We start from the raw sequence: 27,635 nt of genomic DNA on the forward strand, positions 1-27,635 counted from the left end.
CACTCGACAGTCTCAAAGAGCTGTGAAAGTTTGTGATGCCATCACATCTGGGTTTGTGTTCCTCAGTGCAGTTCAAGCATCACAGTATATTGTGTTAACTAGCAACAGCAAGAAGAAAGAAAGTCACGTATATATCACAGCACATATGTAGAAAGCCTCCAAACTATAAAGTGTTACTTAGCAACACAATACCAGCTGATCACCGAAATTGAAAAAGGAGCACAGAGGGAAAAAATCTCAGTCACATTTCCACATGAGCTCACACTGGTCATATACAAAATGACTTCAGGCCTGGGGAAGCCCGGTTGTCCCCAGTCTCTGCTCTGGGATACAGCCCACTTCGCAAAGCCTTACTCCAGTGCTTAATCCTATACACGATACTGGGACTATTGTATGAAGGAGAAGATCAGGCCCCACCATGGGCCTCAAATGTCTTTCGAAAGATTAGGGGCAGATTAAACAAATGTTGCTTGTCAATATAAACTATGCAATAAACAAATGTGGTGCAAGTAACTTAGTAGAGTTTACGCGCTGTTGAGAGCTTGGTTACTGGAGTGTGGAAAGTCATTTCCAAATAAAGGTTTGGTTAAAGAAGAATGTACACAAACATGTGCCCCCTTTTCCCTCAGACACCCAACCCTCACACGCATACCCCAGCCCCCTATAAACTCAGAGCCACACAATCCTCCTTAGCTAACTTGTTTAATGCTAACCACAATCCTTGGAAACTACAAATATTTAATTTTGTCTGGCACCAGAACAGATGTGAGGCATCAAACTCCTTAGAGATAAAACAAGCAAGCTCATTCCCTGGCTCAGAAGCTCATGGGATGCTTGGGGCCACTTGGGTTCCTTTAAAACCACAGACACAGTAAGGGAGATCCTGCGCTAACACCGATTGTATTCGCATTGGGATGGTGTTTAAATCCCCAGGAAGATGCATCCCAAAGATCATTACTGGGGCAGACTGGCAGTACCCAAGACAGGAGGTCAAGTCAGACATTCAGTAGAAACAAGTCATCGGCATAAAGTCAACCTTAAAACTGACTCTTACAGTCAGTGTAGCCCTCTAGCGAGGGTGTATTCGAGGGTTCCCTCTATGCTGATCGGCAAAGGATCTGTCACAGCCCCGCCCAAACAGCTTTGGCCCACACAGTAGCAGTTTATGCTTTTAGCTTGGAGGTGCCTGGTTCAATCCCCAGTGCATCTGCCAAGATGGCAGCTGTCACAGCAGCTCTGTACATAGCTCTGCCTTGGGCAGAGAGTGCTGTGGTTTGCTTCTCTCTTCCACAATACCTGCTGCAAAGTACAGAGCCATTCCTTTCTACCCAGTCTCATTCCACATGGCTGAGTAGGGGAAGCAGGATGCGCCGGGCAGGTTCCCAGGAAATGGACTCTCTGGATAAAAGGAAGTGTACACACACTGCTGCTGAATGGTAGCAATTGGGGGTCACAAACCATCAGATTTGTGCTGAAGTGCTCTAAGGCGAGCTATCCAACAACGGCCTCTTTGAAAAACACGTGTTGGGTTTGTTGTTGTTGGTTTTTAAGTCAAACCCAGCTAAAAATGAACTCTGGCCTGTGGAATTGTTCCAATGCGTGTTGGTGGGAACCGATTGCAACAGATGGGTTCTCAGTCATTGCACACAATCTGGTCCAATTGTATTTCTTGGTTCATTCTTCAGAGGAACTTTTACCTAGACGGTATTTCACTGAAGAAAATGGAGGGTGCAGGGGGAACTCATCTGTTGCTGTTACAAACCTACTAGCCATTATTAATAGTCACTGCAGCAGTGCTTCAAGGCCCTAACTGAGATCAGGACTCTTGTGCTAGGCTCTGTCCAGACACAGGAAAAGGTCTCTGCCCTGAAGAGTTTACAATCCAAATACACAAGACAGAGGATGGGAGAATTATTATCCTCATTTTGCAGATGGGGAACTGAGGCAGAGAGACTAAGTGATTTGTCCAAGGTGTCACAAGGAGGCTGTGGCAGAGCCAGGAATCCAACCCAGATCTGAGTCCCAGCCCAGTACTGGAACCACAGACCATCCTCTCTCAGAGCTACCCAAGGCCCTTATCTGAGCTCTTGAGCAGGGTAAACACTGTAGTGGCTAGGAACTCGCAAGCCCTGGCTTCTAGCATTGGTTCATTGTACGAGCTTGCGCAAGTCACACTGAAGCCAGGGGTCGGGAGTATTGAGCACCCTCAGCTCCAGTTGATGGGAGACGCGGGTGTTCAGCACCTCAGAAAAATCAGGTTCCTCCGTGTATTCGCTTCCTATCCATCAAATGGGGGAGTGATACTTATCCACCTTCCAGCCTGGACTGAGCTAGGTTTCCATTCCCTACTGCTTTCTAAGACCACATTTGGGTCTTCTCTTCAATACGTTCTTTGGCCCAACACTCGGGAGACCTGGCTTCTATTTTCTAGCTTAGCCATTGACCTGCTGTGCCAAGTCCCTTCGCCTCTGTGCCCATCTGATCTCTGTGCCTCTTTGGGAATGACATTATCTCTTACTATGGGTTTGTACAGCACCAAGCACAGAGCCCCAAGCTCAGTTGGGGTTCCAGGTACCACAGCAATACTCCCACATAACCAAGATGGGGTGTCAGTATGCCATTGGCCAGTTCTTGGGGGCAGGCTCTTCGATTCTTCAGATCCAGAGGAGATCAGTAGTTTCTAGACACTTGCTTATGAAACAATTCTCTGTAGTATCCACATTTTGACACCACAGACATTAGGGCTGTGAGGTCATGGAGTGGAGAGTTTGATCAGGAATCAGCTACAGGGCTGGGGAAATGTTAAAAAAAAATAAAAAAAATTAAAAAGTGACCAGAGAGCAAAGAATGGAAAAACCCACACAAATTAAATGGGGTTGGGAGATTTAACAGCATAATGCTGTGCAGTGAGACCAGCATTTTCAATATACAGAGCAGTGGCTCTAAGGAAATTAGGGCTGTTAATCATTCCAAGGTGTTAACAATTTTAACAGGCCAGGATGGCTCCACTCCCAGTACGGCTTAATAAAATATTAAGGATTTATAACAACAAAGTAATATCTTGCACATATATAGCACCTTGAGGTCAGACAGCTGATCATACTGGTCCCTTCTGGCCTTGGACTCCATGAATGAATCCTAAAGTGCTTTGTGGTCAGCTAGAAATTCTGTACCCACAGTAGCCAGGGCCAGGAAAGGAAGAGAACACAGAATCCATGTGAAACCGGCTCAGGGAACAGTCATCCTGTTTGGAATTTGCCCCCTGCTTTTGCAAAAACCCACCATGGGCTCTTTAGCAACCAAAAGTGACTGGGATCTCCATTTTACATCTCACCTAACAGACCTCTTCGGTGTCCTCTAGCACCACACCAATGCACTGGTTCAATAATGAGTCAATAGGTGGGGCTCTTCCCAATGAGTCACCAGCACCCACTTCCTGGAGCGGGGAGCACCATGCTAGGCCAGGGGTTTAGTGCACAGAAGGATTGGCCCTCCACGTCTATGATTCTCTGTGATATGTTGCACGAGTCTGTGGCACACCGAAAATGGAAACCACAGAGACAGCGTGAAATAAATGGAATATTAAACCAGCTAATGCAAATGCCACTGGGCTGAGCATCTTGCTCATGTTTAAACTAAGTGGATGCAGAACCTCAGAACCCTGCTGCAGGTTCATCTAACTGTGGCACACATGGAGCACTGGGTATCAAAGCAACTGGGAACTACGGGGGATTCCATAGGGGAGCTGGAAAGGTCAGAGAGGAGATGCAGAGGTTTCCCCTCCACACCAGCAAAGCTTTTCCAGCCCAGGCCAGCACCACCTGAAGTGATGCCCAGTGGCAGCTTGGGGATCTGCTATAGGAAGTGAGTTCATGGCCCTAGACCACTTCCTATGGCCTGATTCTGCAAGGTACAGGGTTCCCTCTAAGGGGGGTCCAGAGCCCTTCACTCCAGTGGGTGCTTGCACTCCCCCGTCAGGGGGCAGAATGCTGCCCTCACAAAAACCATCGTAACACTGCCAGTCTTGGAGAAGAGGCAGAGAATGAGGACAAAATCTGGAAGCTAGGTACACAGCTGTCAGGACTTTGGAGGCTTCAGGATCAACCTGTCACTTACGGATTTTTGTGGCCTACTTCACTGTGTGTGTGGTGTGTTGAGGGCCCGGAGACCCCAGTCTCTTCCCTCCACAGAAGAAATCACAGCAAGGCAAAGCTTCCCCGCGCCTGCACTTACTCCTTGCCAGAGACAGCACTGCGCTGTCCCTTCCAGAATAGAATGCTATAACACGCCCTCGTCCATTGCCCTATCTACAGCTGGCAGCAGCCCATGTGCCAGAGATCAGAATGAAACCTTTAAAGAATCCAGCACTGATCCATTCACCCAGCAGCTAAGACAGACATCCTGTGCTCACGAGTCATGTTTGACTGAGGTTATAACTCAATTGAAGAGGTTCTGATGGCACCACTTGCTTAGCTGCAGAGGGATTACATGCTTAGCATTTCTTCCAAATGATGCTGGGCCTACTAGCCTGAGTAATAATAGGTGGGGGCGTGAAATATTACAGGCATCCAACAGCCAGAGGAGGGTATTGAATGGGGGAAGAGTGTCTGATGCATGGGCCAAAAACAATGGATTGGAAAGCCTTGTTAAGCTCTGAGCCTGTGAACACTGCTCTGCAGAGAGCCACAGGACAAGGCTGCCAGCATTTCTTTGCTTGATCCAGTCTACCTGCAGCTGCCAAAGCCACTGCTTGTGACTAAGTGGTGACTACACTGAAGGGGTACGAGGGAATCCAGAGCTTCCAAACTGTCTTAAGGGAGTATAGGAAAATTAAGTGCCAGGTACTTCAGTGTGAAGGCACCACCCACTCCATCATTCCGTGTTGGACCTTTCAGAGCAAGTCTTAAGGCCCAGTTTGCCCTAAGAGCCTGCTCCAAAGGAGTCAATCGAAAGTCTCCTACAGCTCCGACATGGATATTTTAGGAGTTCGGATTTACTCTGCTTTCCTTGGTCAAAATATCCCCTCCTGACTCTGCCCTGCGGTGCACACTGTACGTCCTGAGCGATGTTCAATTTGGGTGGTAGTGGATAGTCTGCAAGATGCCTTGGGAGCCTTTGGGATGACAGAAGATGCAGGAAGAACAAATATTATCCTGGCATCAGTTTGCAGTCATGACCTCTCCATGCACTGCAGAGAACTAGGCTAGCACCTCCTGCCTTGGCTCTGACCACGCCAGGGCCGGCAGCCCGTGCACCCTTTGTGTCTGAGCTGAAGTCAGTGGGTCTAAGGCCTTGCCTATAGTCAGAGGTGCAGAGGAATTTAAAAAGCCAGCTTAGTTTTACCAGTGCAAATCCATGTGGACACCCTTAATTTGATTTAAATCTTGTTTATCATATTTAAGTCATTTAAACCAAGTTAAATCCGTTCAAAACCAGCACCTTTCATTGAACTGGTGCAACCCTGAATGCAATAATGCTGGTTGGAAAATGGAATTACCTTCCCAGGGGAAATCCCGACCCTTCAAAATTTTGACGACATTTATTGTGAAACAAATTGCAAAAATATTATGATTTGGAAATAATGAAAAATGTTGAAACATTTGAGATAAACGTTTCACTTCAGTCATGTCAAAACGTTATGTAAAATGCATTCATAATATCACATGAATATTTATCATACGAGTCTCTATAAAACAGACATTAGCAAAATAAAGTAAGAGCCAAAACGATTCCTTTCAACTTTCTCCCATCTAAAATCAAAGACATCAACACACTCCCACAAAATGTTTCAATTTGACAAAAATGCATTTCCCCACCCCCACCCCAGTGGAAACCTGTGCTATTGAGCACTAGGCTGTGTATATCCTAAAGCCAGTCAGAGAGGTTCCTATTCTTCTAGCTCTCAGCTCCCATCAGATCACTACCAGAGCCCTGAATAATGACCTTGACTGTTGCGAGGTCAGTAGCGGGGAGGCCTGGACAGTTTCCCTGCTTGCTCAGAGCACATGGCTTGTGTTAGAGAAGGAGAATCTCCGATATTCCGGAGGAGCAGCTAGTGTCATGTTGGTATTCTAGCAGTGATTCAATCCCCACACCACACGAGGAAGAGGAAACATTTTTGCTTTCAAACTAGCAGCCTGTCCCATAAACATGACCATTCTTTTCACCCCAGAGCCCTGCCTTGATTTCATTAAAGCCCTTTACAATTGCCATAAAGAGCCCAAGCATTTCCACCAGAGCGCCAGAAAAGCAGAAGTTTCCCTTGATGTGTCAAGGGACAAACTTAATTATTTTCAGACAGTGAGATGCTCTGCTTTGCTGACGGGCAGCGATGGACGGAGCCCCTGCAGGGCTGTTCTAGTCAGGATGTTATACTCATCACCAGAGCACCTAAGCGCCTTCCAGCAGTGCATTACTCCCGGTGCCTAACATCTGTCACATTGTCTGGTCTCTCCAAGGGGAGAAGCATGTGCCATGGAGTGTCTTGCTCTGGTAGGGGGTGTCATATATCCACACATCTGTTGCTGTGTTTGTTAGTGAAGGGAAGGAGAAAGAAATGCGCCAATACACTTGGAGTGCTGATGTTTGCGATAGCCCTGAGCTCCTGGAGGAGTTTTATTCCCCAGCCTGGGACCAGACCACAAGAAGTTGTGTTTCACAGTGACAAGTTTCTCCCTTGTTGCGAGTTCCACTGTCCCAGAGGAGTAGTTGATGCCCATGGGCTTTGTCCCAGAGCTTTAGATAGTCTTTGCTATCTCCTGGGCCCAGGCCATGGAGCATTTTGACAATAAAGACCAAACCTTGAACTTGATCCAGTATTCCATCTGAAGGCAGAGAAGAGGATAGGTGTGATGTGCTCATGGAAGCCTGTGTTGCTGAGGAGACACAAGGCCACGTTCTGTACTAGTTGGAGCTTCCTACATGCCAAAGGCCTCATGCCCATGTACACCATTGCTGTAATCCAGCCGAGAGGTAACAAAAGGCCAGAATAACTGAGGCCAGTTCAGCTTCTGCCAGGATGGGGTGGAGTTTCCTAACCAAGCAGAGATGGTTGAAAGCACTGCTCCTGGATGCTGCTACGCAAGAGCTCAGCATTAGTGAGGAATCTAGAAGTCCTCCCAGACTAGACTGAATTGGCCATTGGGGAAGAGAATTTACCTTCTTTACCTGGACCATTGGGGCTGGGGTTATCTGTAGGAAAATTGTGGCCCAGTTTAGGTTTTTGGGTTGGTTTGTTTTTTTACACCACACACACAAATTAACAAAATTAAATTGATTTCCTTTTTGTTGATTGTTTCACTTGCAACGAGCCCTGTGCTCCCAGGCTTGAGCTGGGGCAGGCCCCGAGTCTGCCGGCCATTGCTACAAGTAGCTTTCAGTGTGGCCCTAGTGCTAAGTGGTATTTTGGGAGCGGATTTGATTTTTAAACAGCAAAAGCTGGGACGTTCTCTGGGTTATGTCTAAGCTGAGAATAAACTGATTTCCCCCTTCTCCCTTGGCAGCTCTGACCCTTTGAGTGGCCCCATCCCCTATGGAACCCAGGCAGTAGCCCCTGCCTTGCAGACCTGAGTCTGTGCCTCCATCCCCGGAGCAGATTCCCCCCCCCCCCATCACCACACCAGGGCTGGACTCCTCCGAGGCTGCACACTGGTGCTATAAACACCCTAGTGCAGTAGCACCTGCTTTCCTCCCAGGGAGGCTTTAGACAGACACAGATAATGGAGGTGCCTTCCTAGGGAGCAGTAGGACAGGGGGATCTAATTGGGAGCAACTAGGGTCAAACCCAATTGACCATCTTAAGGCTTGTTGTCTGTCCATGTAAGCAGGGCTATAAATCAGGCTGCAAGATGCAGAAGCAGTTCACTCACTTAGGTGAAAGTGAGCAGTGGAGGGAGAAGGGGCATGAAGATTCTTAAATTGCCAGTGTTCTGTAGAATGGTTTCTTTTAACTGCAGCAGGCAGACTTTGCTAACTTATCTGCACATTCAGGGCCTGCTCCAGGCACCAGCGAAGGAAGCAGGTGCCTGGGGCAGCCAATAGAAAGGGGCGGTACGTCCGGGTCTTTGGCGGCAGGTCCTTCACTCCCTCTCTTCCTCTTCGGCAGCAGCTCAATTGGGTTCCCCGCCCCCCGCTTTGCCGCTTGGGGCGGCAAAAAAGCTGGAGCTGGCCCTGTGCACATTCCCTGTAAGCCTATAGCACAAAGCCATTGCTGGGGGAGGCGGGGAAAGATTCTGCACTACCACAGAGGAAGGGTCGTCAATTTTCCCAATTGCTACCAAGTTCCTTATTCAGCGTTAGAATGAAAAGGTTTCCTCTGGTGATTCTTTACCATGGTCTCAACCCTCCTGGCCACATGCCTATTGCTAGATCTCTGAGACAAGTTAATGGGTGCAGGCTTTTCAAATCCATTCATGTAGCAAAAGTTAAATACATTTCACAGCAAATATTGCCAGTTCTTTGGAATATTCGGTACATTTGCTTGAGGCCTCAGCGTGCTGGGTCTGCTTGAAACCCAATCCCTTGTATACAGCAGCTTCCCCATGGCCTAGGCAGCATAAGTGCCACTTCAACCCAGAGATGCAGAGACCGTGTGCTGCCTCTACAGCGGGTGGCTGGGACGTGTCTGGTACAGCTGAGGGGAGCATAGGGCTCATTGCTGATGGCCTTTGCAGAATGAGAAGCAAGGGCTGCCCAGGTCCCCGTTACAAAAGAACACGGAGAACAGAATGATTCATTTCTAATTCAGGCCAGAGAAGTTGTGGCATTTAAACAAGAAGTTTACCTGAGCCTGGTCTATAAATGTGTCAACTGTTCCCTTGACTGGGCCTTGGTAGTCTCCCATGCAGCACAGCCTTAAGAGCTGGCTGCAGCCTCAGATGCAAAAGAGAAGGGGCAGGATGGAGCCATAGATAGCTGGTAGAAGAGCTGATGGGGTGTTTGCCAAGTCCCTTGGGGGTGTGTATGCACTGGGAGCTCAAAGTGCACGGTCAGGGTTGGAGACAGCTTATAACCGGTTCTAAATCCTGTATACAAGTGTGCTGTCTGTACTGACCTCCCCAGCACCCCCAAAACCATAACTCGGTCACTGCAGCAATCCAGGTGGCAAGGCAAATTTGTTCCATGTTAGAAGCAAGGATCAGAGGATCACAGGGACAAGTTCTGTCCCGGAGCAAAGCTCAGTTCATGAAATTCAATGACAATGGGGCAGGAGAAACACAGCAGGAAGTCGTGAGAAAATGACCGCCTAGCCAATAAGTGGAAAGATGGGTGTCAAACCTTCTCCCAAGTCACAGCCACAGCTCCCAGAACATTCCAGTCAGCCTGGGGACTGGTCATGGCAGATTGTGGAGGTATGTAACAGGAACGCATCTTGCTGGAGAAAGAAGCCATAAGCCAATTCCTCTCTGCCGCTTGGTGTCACCCTAGTGCTTTCAGGGTGCTGCTTGTTACAGAGCCAGGGCCAGTGCTACCATTTAGGCAAACTAGGCGGTTGCTTAGGGCACCAAGATTTGGGGTGCCAAAAAGCAGTGCCCCCAATTTTTTTTTACATCATTCCTATGCCCCCTCCCCAAGTGTGCGGTCGCTGCTCCACTTCTCCTGCCTCCCAGGCTTGCAGCACCAATCAGCTGTTTGGCGCTGCAAGCCTGGGAGGGGAGGAGAATTAGAGCGGGGGCGGTGTGCTCGGGGGGGAGGCGGAGCAGAGGTGAGCTGGGGTGGGGACCTACTGCACGGCTCCCTGGGCCGGGGGGGGTGGGGAGCTGCTGTGGGGGTGCCTCGGGGGAGCTGCCGCAGGGCTCCCCACCTCTGCTACGCCCCCTCCCCAAGTGCGCCGTCGCTGCTCCACTTCTCCTAGGGTGGAAAACTGCCTTCCACCGGCCCTGTACCGAGCTGGGGGGGTAGAAGCAAGGCAGAGGGATTTTAAAAAACTTATCCGCATGCTGCAAGTCTGCAAGAGATTATTGTTGAAGAACAAAATCCCCTTATGACGTGGAGGTGGAACAGGAACCAGGGACTGTGGTCCCAGCAGACGAGTGACAGAGACTCGGTCTACACTTAAGGGTTAGGTTGACATAACTACATCAGAGGTGTGAAACAACCCCACACCACACTGACATAGCTATGTTGACCTAACCCCCAGTGTCGACACAGCTAGGCTGACAGAAGAATGCTTCCATCATTGTAGCTAACTTTATTCAGGGAGATTCATCTCCTAGAAAACCTCTTTTATCTGTGTAGGCTGCATCTAATGCTACATATGCGGGTCTAGACATGGCTATGTAGACTCCATGGTGTAGACACAAGCACAGCCTTTATCCACTGTGCAACAGACATTCCTGCATGCAATACACAGGTCTTTCCTCCCTTAATCCATGGCGGAATTGAATGTAGAACCTCAGGAGAAGTGATGAGGGTAGGAAAGCCCACAGCCCTGCGGACCTTATTTCATAGCCAGAGCAGTAGGAGAGCAGGGATGTGATGCAGGATTCAAATCTCTCTTGGATGACCCAACCTAGTGCCAGCAGCCTTCTGAGAACATGAGCCCCCATGGGAATTTTTCAAGAACTAGAGTGCGCACTACACAGGAACACCCGCTGGTAGGGGGTTAAAAGGAAACTTGTACTGTTGAGTAAACAGATGCGTCTGCCTCCAGTTTGTGTGTTTATCTTAGAAGCAATTTAGGGTTCTCCTTGTTTATAAGGATAGAAGTCAGCAGATTCTTAGAACGAGAAAAACAACTGGAAGCCAACATGTGACAGTTCTCTTCTGTTCTCCCTCTGCACTGGAGGAGCCTGCACTCAGAAGCAATTGAGAAAGAGCCCACGTCAACTGCATATTTGGATTTGCTTGTAAGACAAATTTACCCATGGGGGGGGGAGAAATAGTAGCAGGAGGTCAGAACCACTTTACCTCCTTGACATCTCCAGCTCTCAAAGCCACTTGCCTGTGTGTAGAGCAACCTCAACTCTATAGTCAGCACTCAGATTGCCAATGCTCTCAAAGTGTGTTATCCAACTGCTCCTGACGGGAAGAGTAACAAACAGAAGGTGGAAGCTCTGAGAGTAGGAATCAACATTAGCCTGGCATCTCCCATGATCCTCCTTGAGGCTCACAGCCATCCCCTGGCAGCTGTGGGATCTGAGCTCTGTAGAAATGGGAGGTTCGGATGCTGCTCTAACGGGTCTCCTGGGTGCTATTTGTAAAGAGTAGCATTGAGGACAAAGTAGTGATGGGTCATCGCCAGGTGATGCACACACAGAGCATCAACCCTGACCTCTACTTGAGCTAATCAAGTAACTCCTTTAGCTGGCAGCAGTCAGGCTCTTATCCTCCATGCGACCAGCCACTAGAGGGGGACATGAGACTTTATGAGCATGTCAAACGACACGCGTTCACTGGAGTCGCAGACTTAACATTACACAAAGTATGGCTCTTATTTAGCAAAACTCGTGGAAAAGAGCAACATCCCAAGTCTGCCTGCAAGTCTGGGTACAGCTGTGCTCTCTTTCCACTGTCCCTGGGGATAGAATAGACACTGGCAGGAATAACCATACTAAGATTTACCCTATTCTCCCCTCTCCCGCCCCTCCCCCGAACACCACCTCACTGCCTGCCCCCCAGTCACTATAGAGATATCCTTATGCCCATTTTGCAGACAGGCAATGTTTCTAAATTCCCCTGGCTCCCCCTGCCCAGCTCTTCACTGGCTCACCCTACTTCTCACCTGGCCTCCTGCATGCCCTTCTCAACTCTCCCTCTCCAATATTCAGCAGCTAAAATAGCCTCCCTCCCCTGGCATCTGCTGCCTTCCATGGCTTGTCACTGGCCCCCTGGCTCTTTCCATGGGGGCTAGGAACTGCTCAGCCTCGCACCTGGCTGAGGGACCTCATCACCCCTCACATCAGCTCGCCCTATGTGCCTCTCCCCATTGCCTCTGACACTGCTCCGGTCACTTGGACGACATCTCTCCTCCACACCCACCGGTCTTCCCTCCGCCATGTCTCCCTGCTCCCGGCCCCCTTGCTCCTCCTCACCTCCTTTCCCCATTCAAAGGGGCTCATGCCAGAACAGTCTGCCTGGGCCATCTCCACTTGCGGGGGCCATTCTGATTCCCTCTCTTTGCCTTCCACCCCCAATTCCATGGCTGTCTAGAGGCGACTGCAAGTCGAGCTGGCTGACTGCTCATTGGGGGCCAAGGGGTCCATCAGAAACACAGATTTAGCGAAACACGGCTGGGAAAGGAGTCTGACTAAATTCTCATTTACAAACAGAACAGAGTATTTTGGTAAGATCAGTGTCCCATCTCCACCTTCTCAGAAAGGAAGGCTTCCGTTTTCTGTTTCAAAATGACTTGGTTCCATTTTTTAATAATGGAGTTATGAGTGGAACAAAGATTTTGATTTTTCTTAGCCCAAAACCAGCCCCTCCCCCCCTCGACACCCCAGCAATTTTGTTTTCTGGGAAATTTTGAAGAATTTCCATTCTGAAATGGACCAAAACTTCAAAAAAAAAAATCACAGAATTTCACATGGTGCCATTGGAATACAGGGCTTGATTCTCCATTGCCCCAGCACCATGTGTAGTCACTGGCCCCAGGGCCAATTAGGTGCATCAAAAAACCCAACCAAACCCAACCTCTTCCTTGTGTAGCATTCACACAGGTGTAAATGACCATGAGGTGCAGGACAGCAAAGAATCAAGCCACTAATGCTAAAGAAAAATCAAACCATTGCAATCTGGAAGAAAGGCAGACAGCTGCAAATAGCTCTCGCACACAGCATGGAAAGGGAGCTCTGGGAGCCAGATATGCTGGCAAGGTGCATCATGGAAAAATGAAGGAATCAGTGACCCTACTCTGTTCTCTCATCCCACTTTCTCCTTCCAATAATATCTGCTGTGATCTGGCTATTTGGCAGCAGAGCTGAGGAGAGCAGAAATTAGCTCACAGCATGAGAAAGGGAGTGCCTGGTGTTTATCTTGTTCAGAGGATTCTACGTGACCAAAGCTTCCTGTGGGGATAAGTTAGTCAGTCGCCATTAGCGATATGGCTTCCTGCTAGGAAAGCATCTCCTTTGTCAGCTCACGGTGTCGTCTTTGTCAAGCCAGCAGCCCCCATTCGCCTCTTGCTTACACCCGCTTCAACCTGCATCACTCTGGGGACATCAGCGGAGCCATTGCCAGCTTAGACTGGTGCGAGTGGGGAGAGACCGGGCCCTGGGGCATTTTCCAGAGCCCTTCATGCTTTGGCCAGGTTCTCAGGCCTTGCTTAGTAATGCCTCCCTCTCCGGGCACCTCTTCCCAGGCCCCTGGAGACTGAGCATCTGTTCTCAGATTGCTGCACTCAACCTCCCGGTCTGCCTCTTGAGACTCCAGCCCTGGCCTCAGCCATGGTCGCTGGTCCCGTAGAGGCTAAGATGGTGACTCCAGGTCTGACCTCTCCATCCTTCCTCATCTCTCTTGGGGACACATGTATTACTCCTCTCAGAGCCCCCAGCAGCCCACACTGATCACATCATCCAACAGCGCAACCCCCCGCTGCAGCCCAGAAGCGGGAAGAACCACTCAGTTACAGGACAGCGGTTCAGCCCCTTAGCAGAACCCTCCCAGCCATCAGAGCAGCCCAGGGTCAAACAGCCATTCTCTTAGCCCATAGGCAGCAGCTCTCCCAACTGACCCCAGAGCCAAGCCAGGCTCAGCATTGTCTCCCCCTCAGCAGGCTGAGCTAGCAGGCGCTGTGGTGAGCCAGACTCACCATCTTCCTCCTGCCCCCATTTCCCTGCTTTGGGGAGGAGCCTCTGTTTCCTTTGACATATTGGGGAACAAGGGGCTTAGGGAGCAGAGAGCTCTGCCTTGGCTTTGGGGAGCCAGCCAGCCCTGCTGCTGCACATCCATGCAATGGCTTCTTGCCACTGGGCTCCGGCCCATGCCAGCAGCACACAGAAAATCTTTAAGCCATAAAGGTCTATTAGCAGCAACAGGCCAGCCTGCAGATGGGCACCTGAGCAGAGCACACACCACTCAGCTCTGAGTTTCCAGCAGTGCCCTCTCCTGCTGAGTAAAGGGGGGGGGAAACCCACTTCCTCTATGTGCCCCTGCTCTTGGTGGAACACTCCCAGAGCAGGCTGAACTGAACCCAGCATGCACCCCCATGCAGCCGTGACACCCCATCCTCCCTTTAGAGCAAAGCACAAGGGGGCGGTTACTGGCCTCCATCCCCTGGTAGCTATCACTTGATGAGCTGCTGTTGGCTCTCACGGCTCCCCCCACCTCCCTGGCCCTGCTGCTGCCCGATGAAAGGTTGATGAGCAGGCTTGCGAGAATCATGTGCCTCAGCCAGCACAGCCCTGGCTTGCAAAGCCATGGGGAGCCGAGTGTATTATCCACAGCTCCAGCCTGAGATGACCTTGTGCTTCTGCCAGCATTTAAACAAAATATTTTAAAAAGGTGGTGGTGGGAGGGGAAGCCTTTCCTCCCTCTGTAGTCACAGGGCTTTCTTGGGGCTGCCAGCTATCTCTGAGACGGATATAGAGCACAGCCAGAGACAGTGAAATATTACCCACATTTATTGCTTTTATTATTAATTAATTAATTATTAAAGGGAGGGTCTTATTTCCAGTCTAGGGGCTTGAAAAAAAAAAAAAAAAAACTGACTCTCACCCCAAGCTCTCCTCTTCCAGCCAGCAATGCAGCTCAGCGGTATGTGGCAAAGCCCATTCCCGAGCACAAAGGATCCGTTGCTTTCTGGCTGGGATAAACAAGGGACCTAGGCAGGGCTTTCGGATGGATTTGGAAAATGCTACACCCAACTCCATTATCGGTATTGCTTTAGAGTCGGCAGAGAAGTCTGGTTCTGACGGGGGAGTTGAGCAGACTGGTACAGGGCACACCATGCCTAAGGCATGTTTGCCGCTACAGCCAAGCCTGGGATGCCAGTGGATGGAAAACATCCAGACTCGCAGCAGTAAGGGTTTAGAAACCTAAGTGTTTTGGAAGGGATAAACACATCCCTGCTTTGGGCCAGGAGTCAGCCTCTAGCTAATTGGGGGACAACCCCAGGGGCAGGTTATCCCATCACTGCTAGTGCAGGATTCTTTCCCCTTCCTCTGAGGCAGCTGGTACCGGCCCCAGGCAGAGGAGACTGGTCCAGATGGACCTGAGTCTGAGCAGGCAAAGCAATTTTAATGCTTTTTTTTGGGTCCTTACCCACTGATCTTGATCTATTGACTGGCAGTAGGAGGCTGGGCTGCCCTGCTGATTTCTGGGATGTGCTTCCATAGGCAGGAAAAAAGGGGGAGAGACTGTCAGTGAATATTGAGGGCAGATCCCTCCACCCCCTTAATGTGTCACAAAAAGACTAGGGCAAAAATTGGGGATCTCTAGAGCCCAGGGTCACTGTTACCCCCAAAATACGCTGCAGGGCTTCTAACCCTATTCCACGTGGCCAGCTGAGACCTCGGAGTGCTGTTTGCTCTGATGTCACTGCCTCCGAGCCCACCGCTGCTGTGCTGCATGTCTGTTTCATCCAGCTGTTGCTTCCAGTCAGCCCTGTGGGTCACGATCTCTGGGGCAGGGACTGTCACCTTTCTAGCTTGTCTGTACTGCACCTAGCACAGGAGGGCCTGTTCCTCGATTAGGCTCCCAAGGGGCTGCAGAGTAGAAATGAACTAATGGTAATAATCAAGTCCTGGCCATGCTGGTTCGTGTGTTCGCCCCACTGCTCTGAGCTGGAAAGAGCTTTTTGATCAAACCCTGCTGCTGCCAGCAGAGCTGGATTCGTGCGGCAGGAGGGACAGGCAGGGCTAGAGGGTTTTGCATATCAGCCTGTTCCATCAGCTGCCACCGCAGTAACTTATCCCCTGAGTGGAAAGTTCACCAGGCTTTAGCAGACAAATGTCACTTTTGAAAGCGACTGCCTCCCTCGTGCACCTGATTGCAGCATCTCAGAAGGGGAGCCTGCTCCACGGGTTTCTTTGCTTCCTACAGCAATAATTCAGGTCGAGCACACAGCTCCCCTCCTCCCATTCTGGGCTTGGTGCAGCTCAGGGTTATTTTGTTAGACACAAAGTCCCTGATGGCTCAGTACTGCAACATCCCCTACACCCTGCCAGTCTGGTTTAATCACAGCACTGGGAATCGGATTCAAATCCGAGCAGAGCACTCCAGGTCTCCCCGTGAAGTACAATGAGCGGAGCACTGCCTCCCAAGGAGGAGGGTCTGCTTGCCAGTAACACACGCAGATCCTTGTAGGTGATTTTCCCCGTCCTGGCATCAGACAGCGGGGCTAAGCTCACGCCACTGGAAATCAAGATTGAATCCCTTCTGCATCGAGTGCACCACTCTTAAAGGGCAAAAGTTAGACCTTTAATAAGCAGCCAGGTAGGAAGAGTGGCAAGTGTGCAGCAGAGATGTGAAATGGGGGGGGGGGGGAGAGAATCACCACCTTTGTGCTCCCCACCCACACATTGCTGCAGAAGCATATTCCACCCACCCTCCCTGTCATGATTACTTCATGCCATCCTGCTCATGGGGAAAACTGGGTTAGCCCCCAGCCAATGTTCTCCCAAAGCAGTCATAAGTCAAGCGACTAGATCAGCTTCACCAGTAGGAGGCAGCACGGTCCCTCCCAGAATGGCTTCTGGCATGCAGGGAGGAGAGGAAGGATGGGGAGGCTGAAGCAGCAGGTTGCCTGCCCAGTGGCGTAATCCAAGACTCAGCACAAGAGGGAGAGGAATGGGGCACACCAGGCTTACCATGGTGTGAGCAAGATCACACAGAGTGAATTATTATTTATTTATTTTATTAATGGAAATATCCTATCTCCTAGAACTAGAAGGGACCTTGAAAGGTCATCGAGTCCAGCCCCCTGCCTTCACTAGCAGGGACCAAGTACTGATTTTGCCCCAGATCCCTAAGTGGCCTCCTCAAGGATTGAACTCAGAACCCTGGGTTTAGCAGGCCAATGCTCAAACCACTGAGCTATCCCTCCCCCCCCCATTGCAAGGAGACCTGACTGCCAGTCCTGCCCCAACCCTTCGCCAGTAGATCCCTCTCCCTGGGCCAGAGCTAAAGCAAGAGTCCAGATTCCTGGTTTTTAACACCAGACCTCATTCCCCTCCCAAAGCTTTGAATAGAACCCAGGAGTCCTGACTCCCAGTCCCCCCTGCTCTAACCCATTGGACCCCACTCCCTGAACACAATCAAGTGCCTGCACTGTGCTGATTTTTCACAGTGTATTTTCTCTTTCTACAGGTACATCGGGGCACTGGGGGCAAGGGTGATCTGCGATAACATCCCTGGATTAGTCAACAAGCAACGGCAGCTCTGCCAGAGGTACCCTGATATCATGCAGTCCGTCGGGGAGGGGGCCAAAGAGTGGATCCGGGAATGCCAACACCAGTTCCGGCACCACCGCTGGAACTGCAGCACGCTGGATAGAGACCACACGGTCTTCGGGAGAGTCATGCTACGCAGTAAGTTCTGTCAGCTTTGCCTTTCCCACCCAGCCCAGGGTAAATTATTGCTCAACTCCAACCTGGATGCATTTGTCTAAGGGAGGGGAATTTGGAGCGCGGATTGAAAAATGCCAGTTATTTTTTGTAGGAAATTTTGAAGAACTCTTTTAAATAGATGTTTCCCCTCTGCAATTTCTCTGGGGTTTTTGACCAAAATATGAAACTGAAGAGCATTTTTTAACCAAAAAATGTTTTCAAATGTTTTCCCATCAAGAACCAAATTGGGTTTTTCCACCAAAACTGAATGTTGATGGAAAGACTGACTGGCTCTACTCTGCATACAGTGGCAGAGAGAAACCTGGGCATAGCCCTAAATACAGGAAGAGGGTGGACAATTTCTGTGTGACAGAGGAAAGGAGTATTTGCAGAGAAGGTTATTAACTAGGATCTATAAAGACCTTGCGTAATGCACTGGAAGGAAAAGAAAACAATCTAGTCCCTCCCTCTAGATTTAGGAGGAGCTCTGCATTTAAGTTCTTTCATATCTGAGTCACCGAGTATCTGAAGGCGAGGCTGGAAGTTGAGAACCCACAGGGAGGGGAAAGGTTTGCTAGAGGATCGGACATTGATGTTCCTAGCCATTTGACAATTGGGTTCCTCCCCATCCAAAGGGGGAGGGGGTGTAATCCTAGAGAGGCCACAGGCAGGCAGGCTGCACAGTGCTGCTGCATGTCACATGGGGGGGAAAAGCAATTATGCAGCAACCTAGGAAGCCAAGGGGCCGACTGGCATTTCCACCACAGTCCATTCATAGCAGGTACAGCGGCTGGGTCGCTTTAGACACCTTTGCAGAGCTGATCTCCAGCATAAGTCAGAGCAGCCTCAAGGCAGCTCTAATTTAGACTCAGCTCCCTATGGCCCAAAGGGACCAGTCCAGCAGCTAAGAATCACCAAATGCAGAAAAACCCTCTTTTCACCAGCCACAGCCCTGATGCCCCATAAACTAAGGGCACTAATGGGGAAGGGGCTATATAGCCACTGGTCAGCCCTGTGCCATCCAGAGAATCCCCCTGTGCCAATGGGTGTGTCCCAGTGGCCAGATCTGCTGGCTTCACAGCCCGTTTCTTGTACCAGAGTGATGTAATGGGACCACCGTAGCACACTGGTGGCTCAGGCACCAAAGGCGTAACAGGCAGGGAAGAGGCGAAAGGGTGGCTGACAAAGGAAAGTGTTACTTTGCAAGCACATAGGGGGATCCCAAAGATCTGCTTTCACTGAGGATCCCTGGCTCCTTCCCTCACAACTTAACCTCATTGAAAGTCAAGGCACTCTGTGCCAGGGGATGTCACATCCCCTGTCTGACAGTCTCAAGCCCCTTCCCTCCCAGACTCACCCCTGCAGCCTGTGGCCCCACCTCCTGTTTTAAAAGAGCAGCCAGTTCCCACCTCACTTGCACAGGACTCTGAGCACCCCAGAACCCTGCAGCTTGTCCTGCTGGACACCACCACGGCCGGGCTCATCTTCCTAGCCCTGCTCCAGCCACTGACGCTGCCAGACCTGATGTGAACTCAGCAAGCTTCTGCCCGTCAGCAGGAAGACAGATGCCCAAATGCCCTTGGTCGGCTGACTTGATGGGAGCTGTGGTTCACACCCATCCAGGGGACAGTTGGGTCTCTAACCATGCTGTGCTAGGTTTCAGTAGCAGCCAGGGCAGGATTCTTCCCATGTACCCAGGAAGAAATCCCAAGCAGTGCAGCACCCGCCCTGGGAAGGAGGATGGCTTTGTGCTTGAGGCATTGCACCAGGATTCAGGGCAGCTGGGTTCATTCGGGCTCTACCATCAACTCCCGGGGGGGACCATGGCATTGGCACCAGATTCCGTGTGCTCAGCCTCCAAAAGGGACACTTATGGCCAGACAGTCAAAAGAGCCCAGCACCCGACATGCCACGCTTGGTGTTCCAGCAGGCACCTCCAGGGCAGTGTGGTAGGGATTGTACCTCATGGAGCAATGCCCAGCTGAAGAGTGGTTCCGACAAGGTGAAGGCATATTAACCCCCTTCTGGAGTCTGGCAGACACACCCTGTGTCCATTGCTACTGAGCAATGTACCCCTGGGGGTACATTACACACTCACACTCCCAGACCTCAGCTATACCCAGAGGCTAAAGTCCCCCCAAAAAGCAGAGCCCCAGGGCCTTCCCAGACAATATTCTCCCCCACAGTCAGCAGTGCAGCCAGCCCCTGATTCCCTTGCCCCCTCTATCCATCAGCTACGTGCTCTGGTAACACCGGCAGCTCCTATTGTGCCAGCACTCAAGAATCACTTAGGAACCTCTTCTTTTCCCTTGTTTCTCCGTGGCTAGGCTGCCATGTGTGGTAGGCTGGGTTACTTCCTTCGAAGCGGGACTATTCTCTAAGCAATCAAGCGGTAACAGGAGCCTATCGCTGCTCTGGGACAGGAGTGGGTGGGGGAAAGGAGACACCTCTGAAGAACAGGCTTGTATGTAAACAGTAATGGGATATATAAATATTTGGAGAGCAGGGCTGGCCAGGAGTCAGCTGCTCACATGGGAACTTGCTGTCTCCCTACGTGACAGGGAAGCCAAGACGGAGAGCAATTAGATCCCAGGACAACCACAGCTTTGGGTTCCAGAGGAGTGGGCCATAGGCCTGGCACTGAAGTGACACCTCCCTGTCCCCCCCGATATAGGGACAGGGGGGACAAAGGGTGCATTGTACCATAAATCAGAAGGCAATAGCCATGGGTGCAGCAGGGGGACTGCATCCTTCTCTGAAGCCTCCAGCATTAGCGGCTGAACTAGACAGACCATTATCTCACAGCACTAAAGCAGCCTAGTGGGACCATTGCGCTGCTCTAGAGAGTGAGCCAGGGAGGAAGGATACGGACTACACAGACCATCCATCTGACCTAGTGCTTCTGGTCTCCACGCCCTGGCTGCAGGTAGCACCGCCAACTCGGAGCTTTCACAAATCATGACTCTGGTCCCCAAATATCACGAGATTACTTTAAAAGCCAGGGGATTAAAAATAGTGAGTGCTGAGGTCTGTTTGCCACCTGGCCTGTGAGCCTATAGGGGCCAGGTTTTCAGGCCAGTCTCCGCTACCAGGCACACTAGAAAGTTCCCTCTAAAAAAAACAAATCAGATTCTCACATAGTACCACAACTCCAGGAGTTGGGGCTTTAAGAAAAAAACACCAAATCCCATGAGACGTGATGAAGTTACAAGAGTTAGGAACACCATGAGCTCAGTGGGCAACAATTTGCATCCTGCATGCCACAGAGACCATGCTGCACTGATCAGATACTGTAGCTCCTACCTCCATGGAAATGACAATAACCAAGGTTAGAGTGTCCACAATGCCCCCCAGCCCCCATTAGCAGTCCAAGTCCAGGGGACCCCAAAAGGCTCATTTCTTTTAGGGTAAGAGTTCCCAGCCTGTTGGATACACCTTGCACCAGAAAGATACAGGCATCTCCTGGGAGCAGAGGGAAGTGTTTGCTAGGCAGAAGAGCAGGTTGGCACTCAGCTACTCTGAGGAAAAGGAAGAGCAAGGAGGGAGAGGGGTGTGGCTCAATGGAGCCACAAAACTGCCCAACAGAGCAACAAGACCCAGCTCAGAAAAGTTTGAGCCAACGATACCAAGACTTATTTTAAATAAAGGCCACTAACAGCAATGAATACCTTTAATAATGTCAATCAAGCAGAGCCAAGCTCCTCTAGGTGACTCTTCCTCCAGCAGCCATAAAGAGCTAGCTTGCAGTTGCCAGTTTTATAGAGGGCTTCCTCACCCAGAACCCTTTGCAGGGAAGGGAAGTCCCGCCCCTGTTTCTCTGGGTGATTGACACCCCATCCAGCCAATCAGCTCTCTTTTCCTCACTCCTGGTTCTGCAAAACTTTCACCCCTTCACAAGGGGTTCTGACACCCAATGCTCTCTGGATGGAGTGTTTTTAATTCATGTATGATCAATTGTGAATGAGGCTGGAACCAGAATGATCTAGCAACAAGATAGATGATCCTGTCCTTTCCCACCCTGCCTGCCCACCTGCCCCCCCCCCCCAATACACTGGGTCATGTTCAGCCACAGGGCCTGGAGGCCAAGATCAGCTGGGAAGGTGCTTTCCTTCACCCCAGATAACTCATCTGGAGAGTGTCTGAGCACCCCTGGGTAGGAGGCAGAGGCACTGGCACCCTCACTGCACATCAGGGACTGGCTAGGAGGCAAGGAGGAAGGAGCTAGCTAGACGGAGAAAGATCCCAGTGCGGGTTACTGGAGGGAAGCTTTCTGGGTGGGAGGAGACAGAGGGGGAGCACTGTTGGCTGCAGCCTGCAGGAGAGATGGGTCTGGGGAACTGCCCCAGCCCCTGACTGAGACACACTTGCTGCTGGGTCAGAGCCTTCCTGTCCCTGCAGAGCCAAGGGCAGAGGCTGGGGTTAAACCTGTTGGAGTTATGGGCCCCCCACAATCAGATGCAACCAATGGCTTTAAGCGCCTGCTCCCCGAATATGATAGAGGCCAGAGACCTCTGGCCTTCATCCCTGCCCACCCAAACGTTCAGACTGCAAAGCCTGTGACACCTGGAACTCCCTACGCTGAGTCCAGGGGCATCCTCCATAGCCCCAGTGCCTCCCCTGGGGCCTGGCACACGACAGCCTGGTGGGTAGAGGAGTCGCCCACCCTCTGGGATGTCCCACCTCTACCCCTGAGCCAGCAAACAGCGAGCAGCAGTTCCTGCCCTGGCAGCCCCGGGGACCACCCCAGCCTGCGTAAGCAGAGGCAGCAGGTGTGCAGGAGCAGGGAGCCTACATGGTGGCTGGAGCTGTATGTGTGACACTGGGCTGGGCACACACCCTGCCATGCCAGGTCACCATGCACGGGGCATTCACCCTTTCCCGGGCACCTCTGATCACTGTCCGCAGAGCAGGCGTCCTGCCTAGGACGCCAGTCCTCTTCCTGCCTGCTACACAGCGCCAGCGGCTGGCGCTGGGGTATGGACTGCTCGCTGCTGGCCAGCAAGGGGTTCAGAAGGCCTGTGGCCCGTTGGGTAGGGCTGGATGGATTACCCTGGGCAGCCCGGAGCTTTGGTTCATAGGTTGAGAGCAGAGAGATTGTGACCCTGTGTCCCCGAGCCCCCACGCACCCAGGTTTGTTGGGAGAGCCAGCGAGGATGGAGAGCCGACAGGAGCGCTCTTGGCTTTGGTACCTGTCCCCCAGCCCTGGCCAGGTACCCAGAGAACTCTGTTCTTTGAGGCTGTGTTTGAAAGGGTCCCTCCTCAGTGAACCGCTGCATGGTTTTGATTTGCAGCTGCTTTTACAACTTATAAAACCAGCTGTGAACTCAAACCAGAACCATAAAATACCAGGTGGCATCCTGTGCTGCTTGGGATGTCCTGCAGCCTGCCCATTCGCAGCTCCGGCAGGCTGGGATTGTAAGCGCTTCCCAGCACAGGACGGGGAGATCAAAAGCTGGCTGCTGTCACTGCCCGAGAGGGAAGGGCTCCTCTGCTCTGGCTGCAGCAATGGGAGGAGAGGGAATGGTGGGGCAGATTGAGGTGTGAGGAGCTGGGAACTCAGCTAGAGATTTGAATATATGTACAGCCAATGTCCTGCAGAAGGCCACGCTCTCCGACCAGGGCAGACACACCAGGCATGCCCGGGGAATTACCCCGAAAGGCACAACAGTTGGTGTCTTTTCTAGCTAAACCTCAGTCTTCCATCCCATGTTGCCATGATACACCCCCCGCCTTCCATCAGCTCCGCTCTCTGGCCTTTGTCCCTTCCCAGTAGGGCCCAGCCCTTGTGCTTTCAGTCTGCCGCCTCCAGGGCAGTTCCCCTCTCAGCACCCTAACGCCCTTGGGTCTCTCCTCCATCACACTGGCCATGGCATCCCTCTCGGGGGCTGGACTGTGCCCCCAGGTTCCACTTCGAGCTCATGCTTCCCAAGCTCGGCGTTGTGAGGCGAGGGATCTGCCGGGGGGAGAGCTCTGTGCAGGGACCTGCTGGAACCTGGCTCAGCTTTGTTCTTCCATGGGACTCCTATCTGCCGACAGGCCACCCCCTTTATCTCCCTGTTCCTTCCAGGGGCCTTAGACTCTGACCTCACCAGATGGCCGCTCTAGCTCAAGCACATTCCGAACAGGACCTCAAGCTCTATGCTCATCAAAGCCGCCCACCACTCATTGTCATCCCCGGGAGCTCCCTCTCTCAGAGCCGAGTTACACGGCTCCTGTGGTGCTCAGGGTCTCTGGGGAACTGTCCAGCAAAGGAGCTCTGAACAGGCTGGTGCGAGTGCTGAGTACTGACCAGCAAGGCTTCTGGATAGCCCCCGGGGGGCATCTCCCGTCTCCTCCTGCTCCTCCAGCAGAGGAAAAAGTAAGCTCCATTACGCTTAGCAATGCTGACCACCGCCCGCCCAAAGCCCACCGTGCAGCACCGCTGCATTGCTTCCCGGACTAGTTCACACTCACACACCCCGTTAACAGTCCGCCCTTTGGGCCCACGTCCCCTGGTTGCTTTTTAACGTGGTTACAAAATGAACGGGGGGCGGAATGATCCGCTGGAGTTCTTCAGTCAGGCCGCAGGACGGGTCTTGGGGCCTGCAGAGCACAGCGGCCCGTGGCTCAGCTATCCCAGCACGTTAGCCTGCGCGCAGAGTCCCTCGGAGGGGTAACACACGGCGGTTATTTGTTTTTCAGTAGCTGCTACAGGGCCCAGTAAGATAGTGGGGGGCCTTTGTGCTGGGCACTAAAAGAGAGGCCCTGCCCACAGGGCTTTCAGGAAGCATGACACGAGACAACAGGTGACTCCCACAATAAAAGGAATGGCAGGGACCCAGGTAAACTGTCCTAATTACCAAGCCGCCGAGATCCTAGCCAGGCAGGGGGTGGGCTGGCATGTGATAGGCAGGCATCCCGGCAGAGCCAGCAGTGAGGGGGCTATAGGGTTGCCAACCCTTCAGGATTGTCCTGGAAACTCCAGGAATTAAAGATGAATCTTTAATTAAAGATTATGTCATGTGATGAAACCTCCAGGAATACATCCAACCTAAATTGGTAAGCCTAGGGGGCTAACCTGGTGGCTGTGCAGCTGTTTGGCGGGACCGTGGGCGGAAGCATTATGGCACTTGAGGGAGACGTGGAGGTCGGGCGATAAAGGCCAGCGCTGCCAGGCTGCCAGTTCCTCCCTCCCAGTGCAGTCGTCACCCCCTCGTTGGCAACTACCGGGCTCTGCATGGCCCCGCCCCCCGGCTCATGCCATGCATTGCTCTTGCTGGGCAGCGTGATGGGGGACGAAGCGCAAGCGCTGCTAGCCAGCCCCCGGGTGAGGTGCCCCACTCACACTGTTTGGGCTCGCAAGCCAGCCGTGACCTTAGCAGTCCAAAGCTGAGCTAGCGCCAGGTCAGCTCCAGGCCCTAGTGTCCGAGCATGGCCATGAGGCAGACAGGGCAGGCGTGAGCAGCGCCAGCCAGATGCCTCTGAGCTAGGCTGCCTCGTGCGGTAGGAAGATGGAGGCCGAGCAGTGCCCACCTGGCTGTGGGATGAGCAGACGGGCGGAGCTGGGAGGAACTGGTGGCCCCCAGCCCTGTGAGTCTGTTTAGCCAGGTTCAGTTGAGGCCCTGCCTTTTCCCAGCCGGAGTCCCCGGCCTGTGGCCTTGGCCGCTTTGATGCCCGTGGGCTCAGTGCATGGAGCAGGGGGGCAGAATGAGGAGGCAGGCGCTGCGGGGCCCTGTTGGAGGGGCCTCGGGGCAGCCAAGCACAGCCATGCTTTATACCTGGGGATGTCTCTGAGGTTTCCTGCTCTCATGGGGCTGCCTATGCCCGGGCCCGGTGCACACCCTCAGGCCTGTCCCTCGCTCCCCCCGGCAGGCAGCAGAGAGGCGGCCTTCGTCTACGCCATCTCCTCGGCCGGGGTCGTCTACGCCATCACCCGGGCCTGCAGCCAAGGGGAGCTGAAAGCCTGCAGCTGCGACCCCCTGAAGCGCGGCCGCTCCAAGGACGAGCGAGGGGAGTTCGACTGGGGCGGCTGCAGCGACAACATCCACTACGGGATCAAGTTCGCCAAGGCCTTTGTGGACGCCAAGGAGAAGAAGGTGAAGGACGCCCGGGCGCTGATGAACCTGCACAACAACCGCTGCGGGAGGACGGTGAGTACCAGGGTCCAGGCCCGGGCCAGCGCCAGAGCCCGGCGACCGCAGCCGGCCCAGGCCACCACCCTGGCCCAGGCCACCACCCTGGGCCAGCTTGCAGCCTGAATTCCTACCCTGCAGGGCCCCTCTGCACCCAGTAGCCAGGCTGTTGCCGAGCTGTGGGCACAGCCGTTCACACCCCCATGGGGCCGAGCACCTAGGGACAGCATGGGGCACAGGAACTGAGCAGCCGCTGTGCCAGGCCGCTTGCTGCAGCCCCAGTCGGCCACTGGAGCCTGGCAGGAAAGCAGCTTCCCTGCTTAGCTGCGGCATCTCCTCCCCAGCCGGGCGCTCCGGGGTGAGATAGCTGCCAGCTGATTCCCAGCCAGAGGCACTAACTCTCCAGTGTGGGGGGGCCCCGATCCAGCCCCCCCCCCCCCCCACCGGCAGGAATGCCCTCGCCTGCCTGGACTCCCCACCCTGGCTGTTTGCAGCCCAGCAGTGCTAGTTTGTGGGGGGAGGGTAAGGGGGCTGGGAACAGCACATCCAGCCTCCAGGGCACAACAGGGCCCCTGTGTTTGGGGTGATTCCCCATTTAACTGGGACTCTCTCAGAGGCAACCAGACTGGGGGTGCCCTCCCCACTCCCCCCCTTGCTGAGCTGCTTGCTTCCAAGCTCTTCTCTGCAGCAAAGCGCCCAGGCTCCTGCACGAGCAGCTGGGAACATGGAGGAGCAGCTAGTGCCGGGTCCCTGCAGACTCTGGGGAGCAGATGGATCCTGTGGGCCACCAGGGCCTGCAGCCCTCCCTGCAGTCCCACTGGCCTCGAGGAAGGCAGAGCCCCATGCGACATCCCCCAGGGTATAATCTGGACTGCTGAATAGCTGTGTCTCCTATCACACTGCTTTACTGGGGAGCAGCCCCTCCTGGCCAGTTCACACACAGCCTCCAACATGTCCCTTGCTCCCAGCTGCACACTACGGAGTGCTACTAGCTGGCCACTCATGAATGACACAGCCGAAGACCACCGGCAGATTCCTGGTCCCAGCCTTGTCCCCCAGAAATGTGCGTCTTGTCCTGCTCAGCACACGGCTGAACAATGCAAGCTCATAGAAAATCCGTCATTTCATCAATGGAACATGATATGCACCAACCTTGTGATCCCAAATGGAGTTTTCTCCACACTTTAATCCAAACACACTGGTTAAGATTAAACAATAAAATACGTTTATTAACTACAGAAAGATAGATTTCAGAGTAGCAGCCGTGGTAGTCTGTATCCACAAAAAGAACAGGAGTACTTGTGGCACCTTAGAGACTAACAAATTTATTTGAGCATAAGCTTTCATGGGCTACAGCCCACTTCATCGGATGCATGTAGTGTAAAATACAGTAGGAAGATATATATATACACAGAGAACATGAAACAATGGGTGTTACCATACACACTATAAGGAGAGTGATCAGTTAAGGTGAGCTATTATCAGCAGGAGAGAAAAAGAACTGTTTGTAGTGGTAATGAAAATGGCCCATTTCCAGCAATTGACAAGGAGATGTGAGGAACTGGGGGGCAGGGGGGAGGAAATAAGCATGGGGAAATAGATTGTAAGTGATTACAAGTGATGATGCATCAAAGTCAGGATTGGTTACAAAAGAAATGAGTAAAATGCCAGCTAATACCTAACTTAACGAGCTAAGTGAACTGAAAAGCAAAAGGTTTTGTCTTGGCATACATTTACAGCAGTCTGTACTGGCTGAAAAGCCAGCCAGGACCACTGCTCTCCCAGTTCAACGATGCTTTCCTTGTCTTTTGAGCATTGCAGCTGCCATGAGCAGTGATGGGGGAGAAAGAGGTGATTTGAGGCCACTGTCTCTCATTCTTACACCACTCTCCCCTCTGAGGATTACCCCCAGCTGGGTGCAGGTGACACGTAGTGTCTTGTGGATGTGAGCATTGAGCAGTCCCTGTGATGAAATGTAGATTTCTCTTTCACATCTTTCCATTGCTGGAGAATGGTCGCTTACAGGGCCGGCTCTGGC

At 52.3% G+C, this 27,635-nt stretch overlaps 1 protein-coding gene across 1 annotated transcript in view; it reads left to right on the plus strand.

Moving 5' to 3' along the window:
* Window positions 1-27,635, plus strand: part of WNT2B (Wnt family member 2B) — a 47,635-nt gene that overhangs the window by 7,278 nt on the left and 12,722 nt on the right. The window contains exons 2-3 of the mRNA XM_026660987.2: window positions 17,248-17,468; window positions 25,338-25,615. Of these exons, the coding sequence (XP_026516772.1) occupies window positions 17,342-17,468; window positions 25,338-25,615 (405 nt within the window). The 5' untranslated portion in view covers window positions 17,248-17,341. The remainder of the gene's footprint in view (window positions 1-17,247; window positions 17,469-25,337; window positions 25,616-27,635) is intronic.

The sequence above is a fragment of the Terrapene carolina genome, unplaced genomic scaffold, assembly GCF_002925995.2.
Source record: "Terrapene carolina triunguis isolate 2854851 unplaced genomic scaffold, T_m_triunguis-2.0 Scaffold926, whole genome shotgun sequence".
In the NCBI taxonomy this organism is placed as follows: Eukaryota; Metazoa; Chordata; order Testudines; family Emydidae; genus Terrapene; species Terrapene triunguis.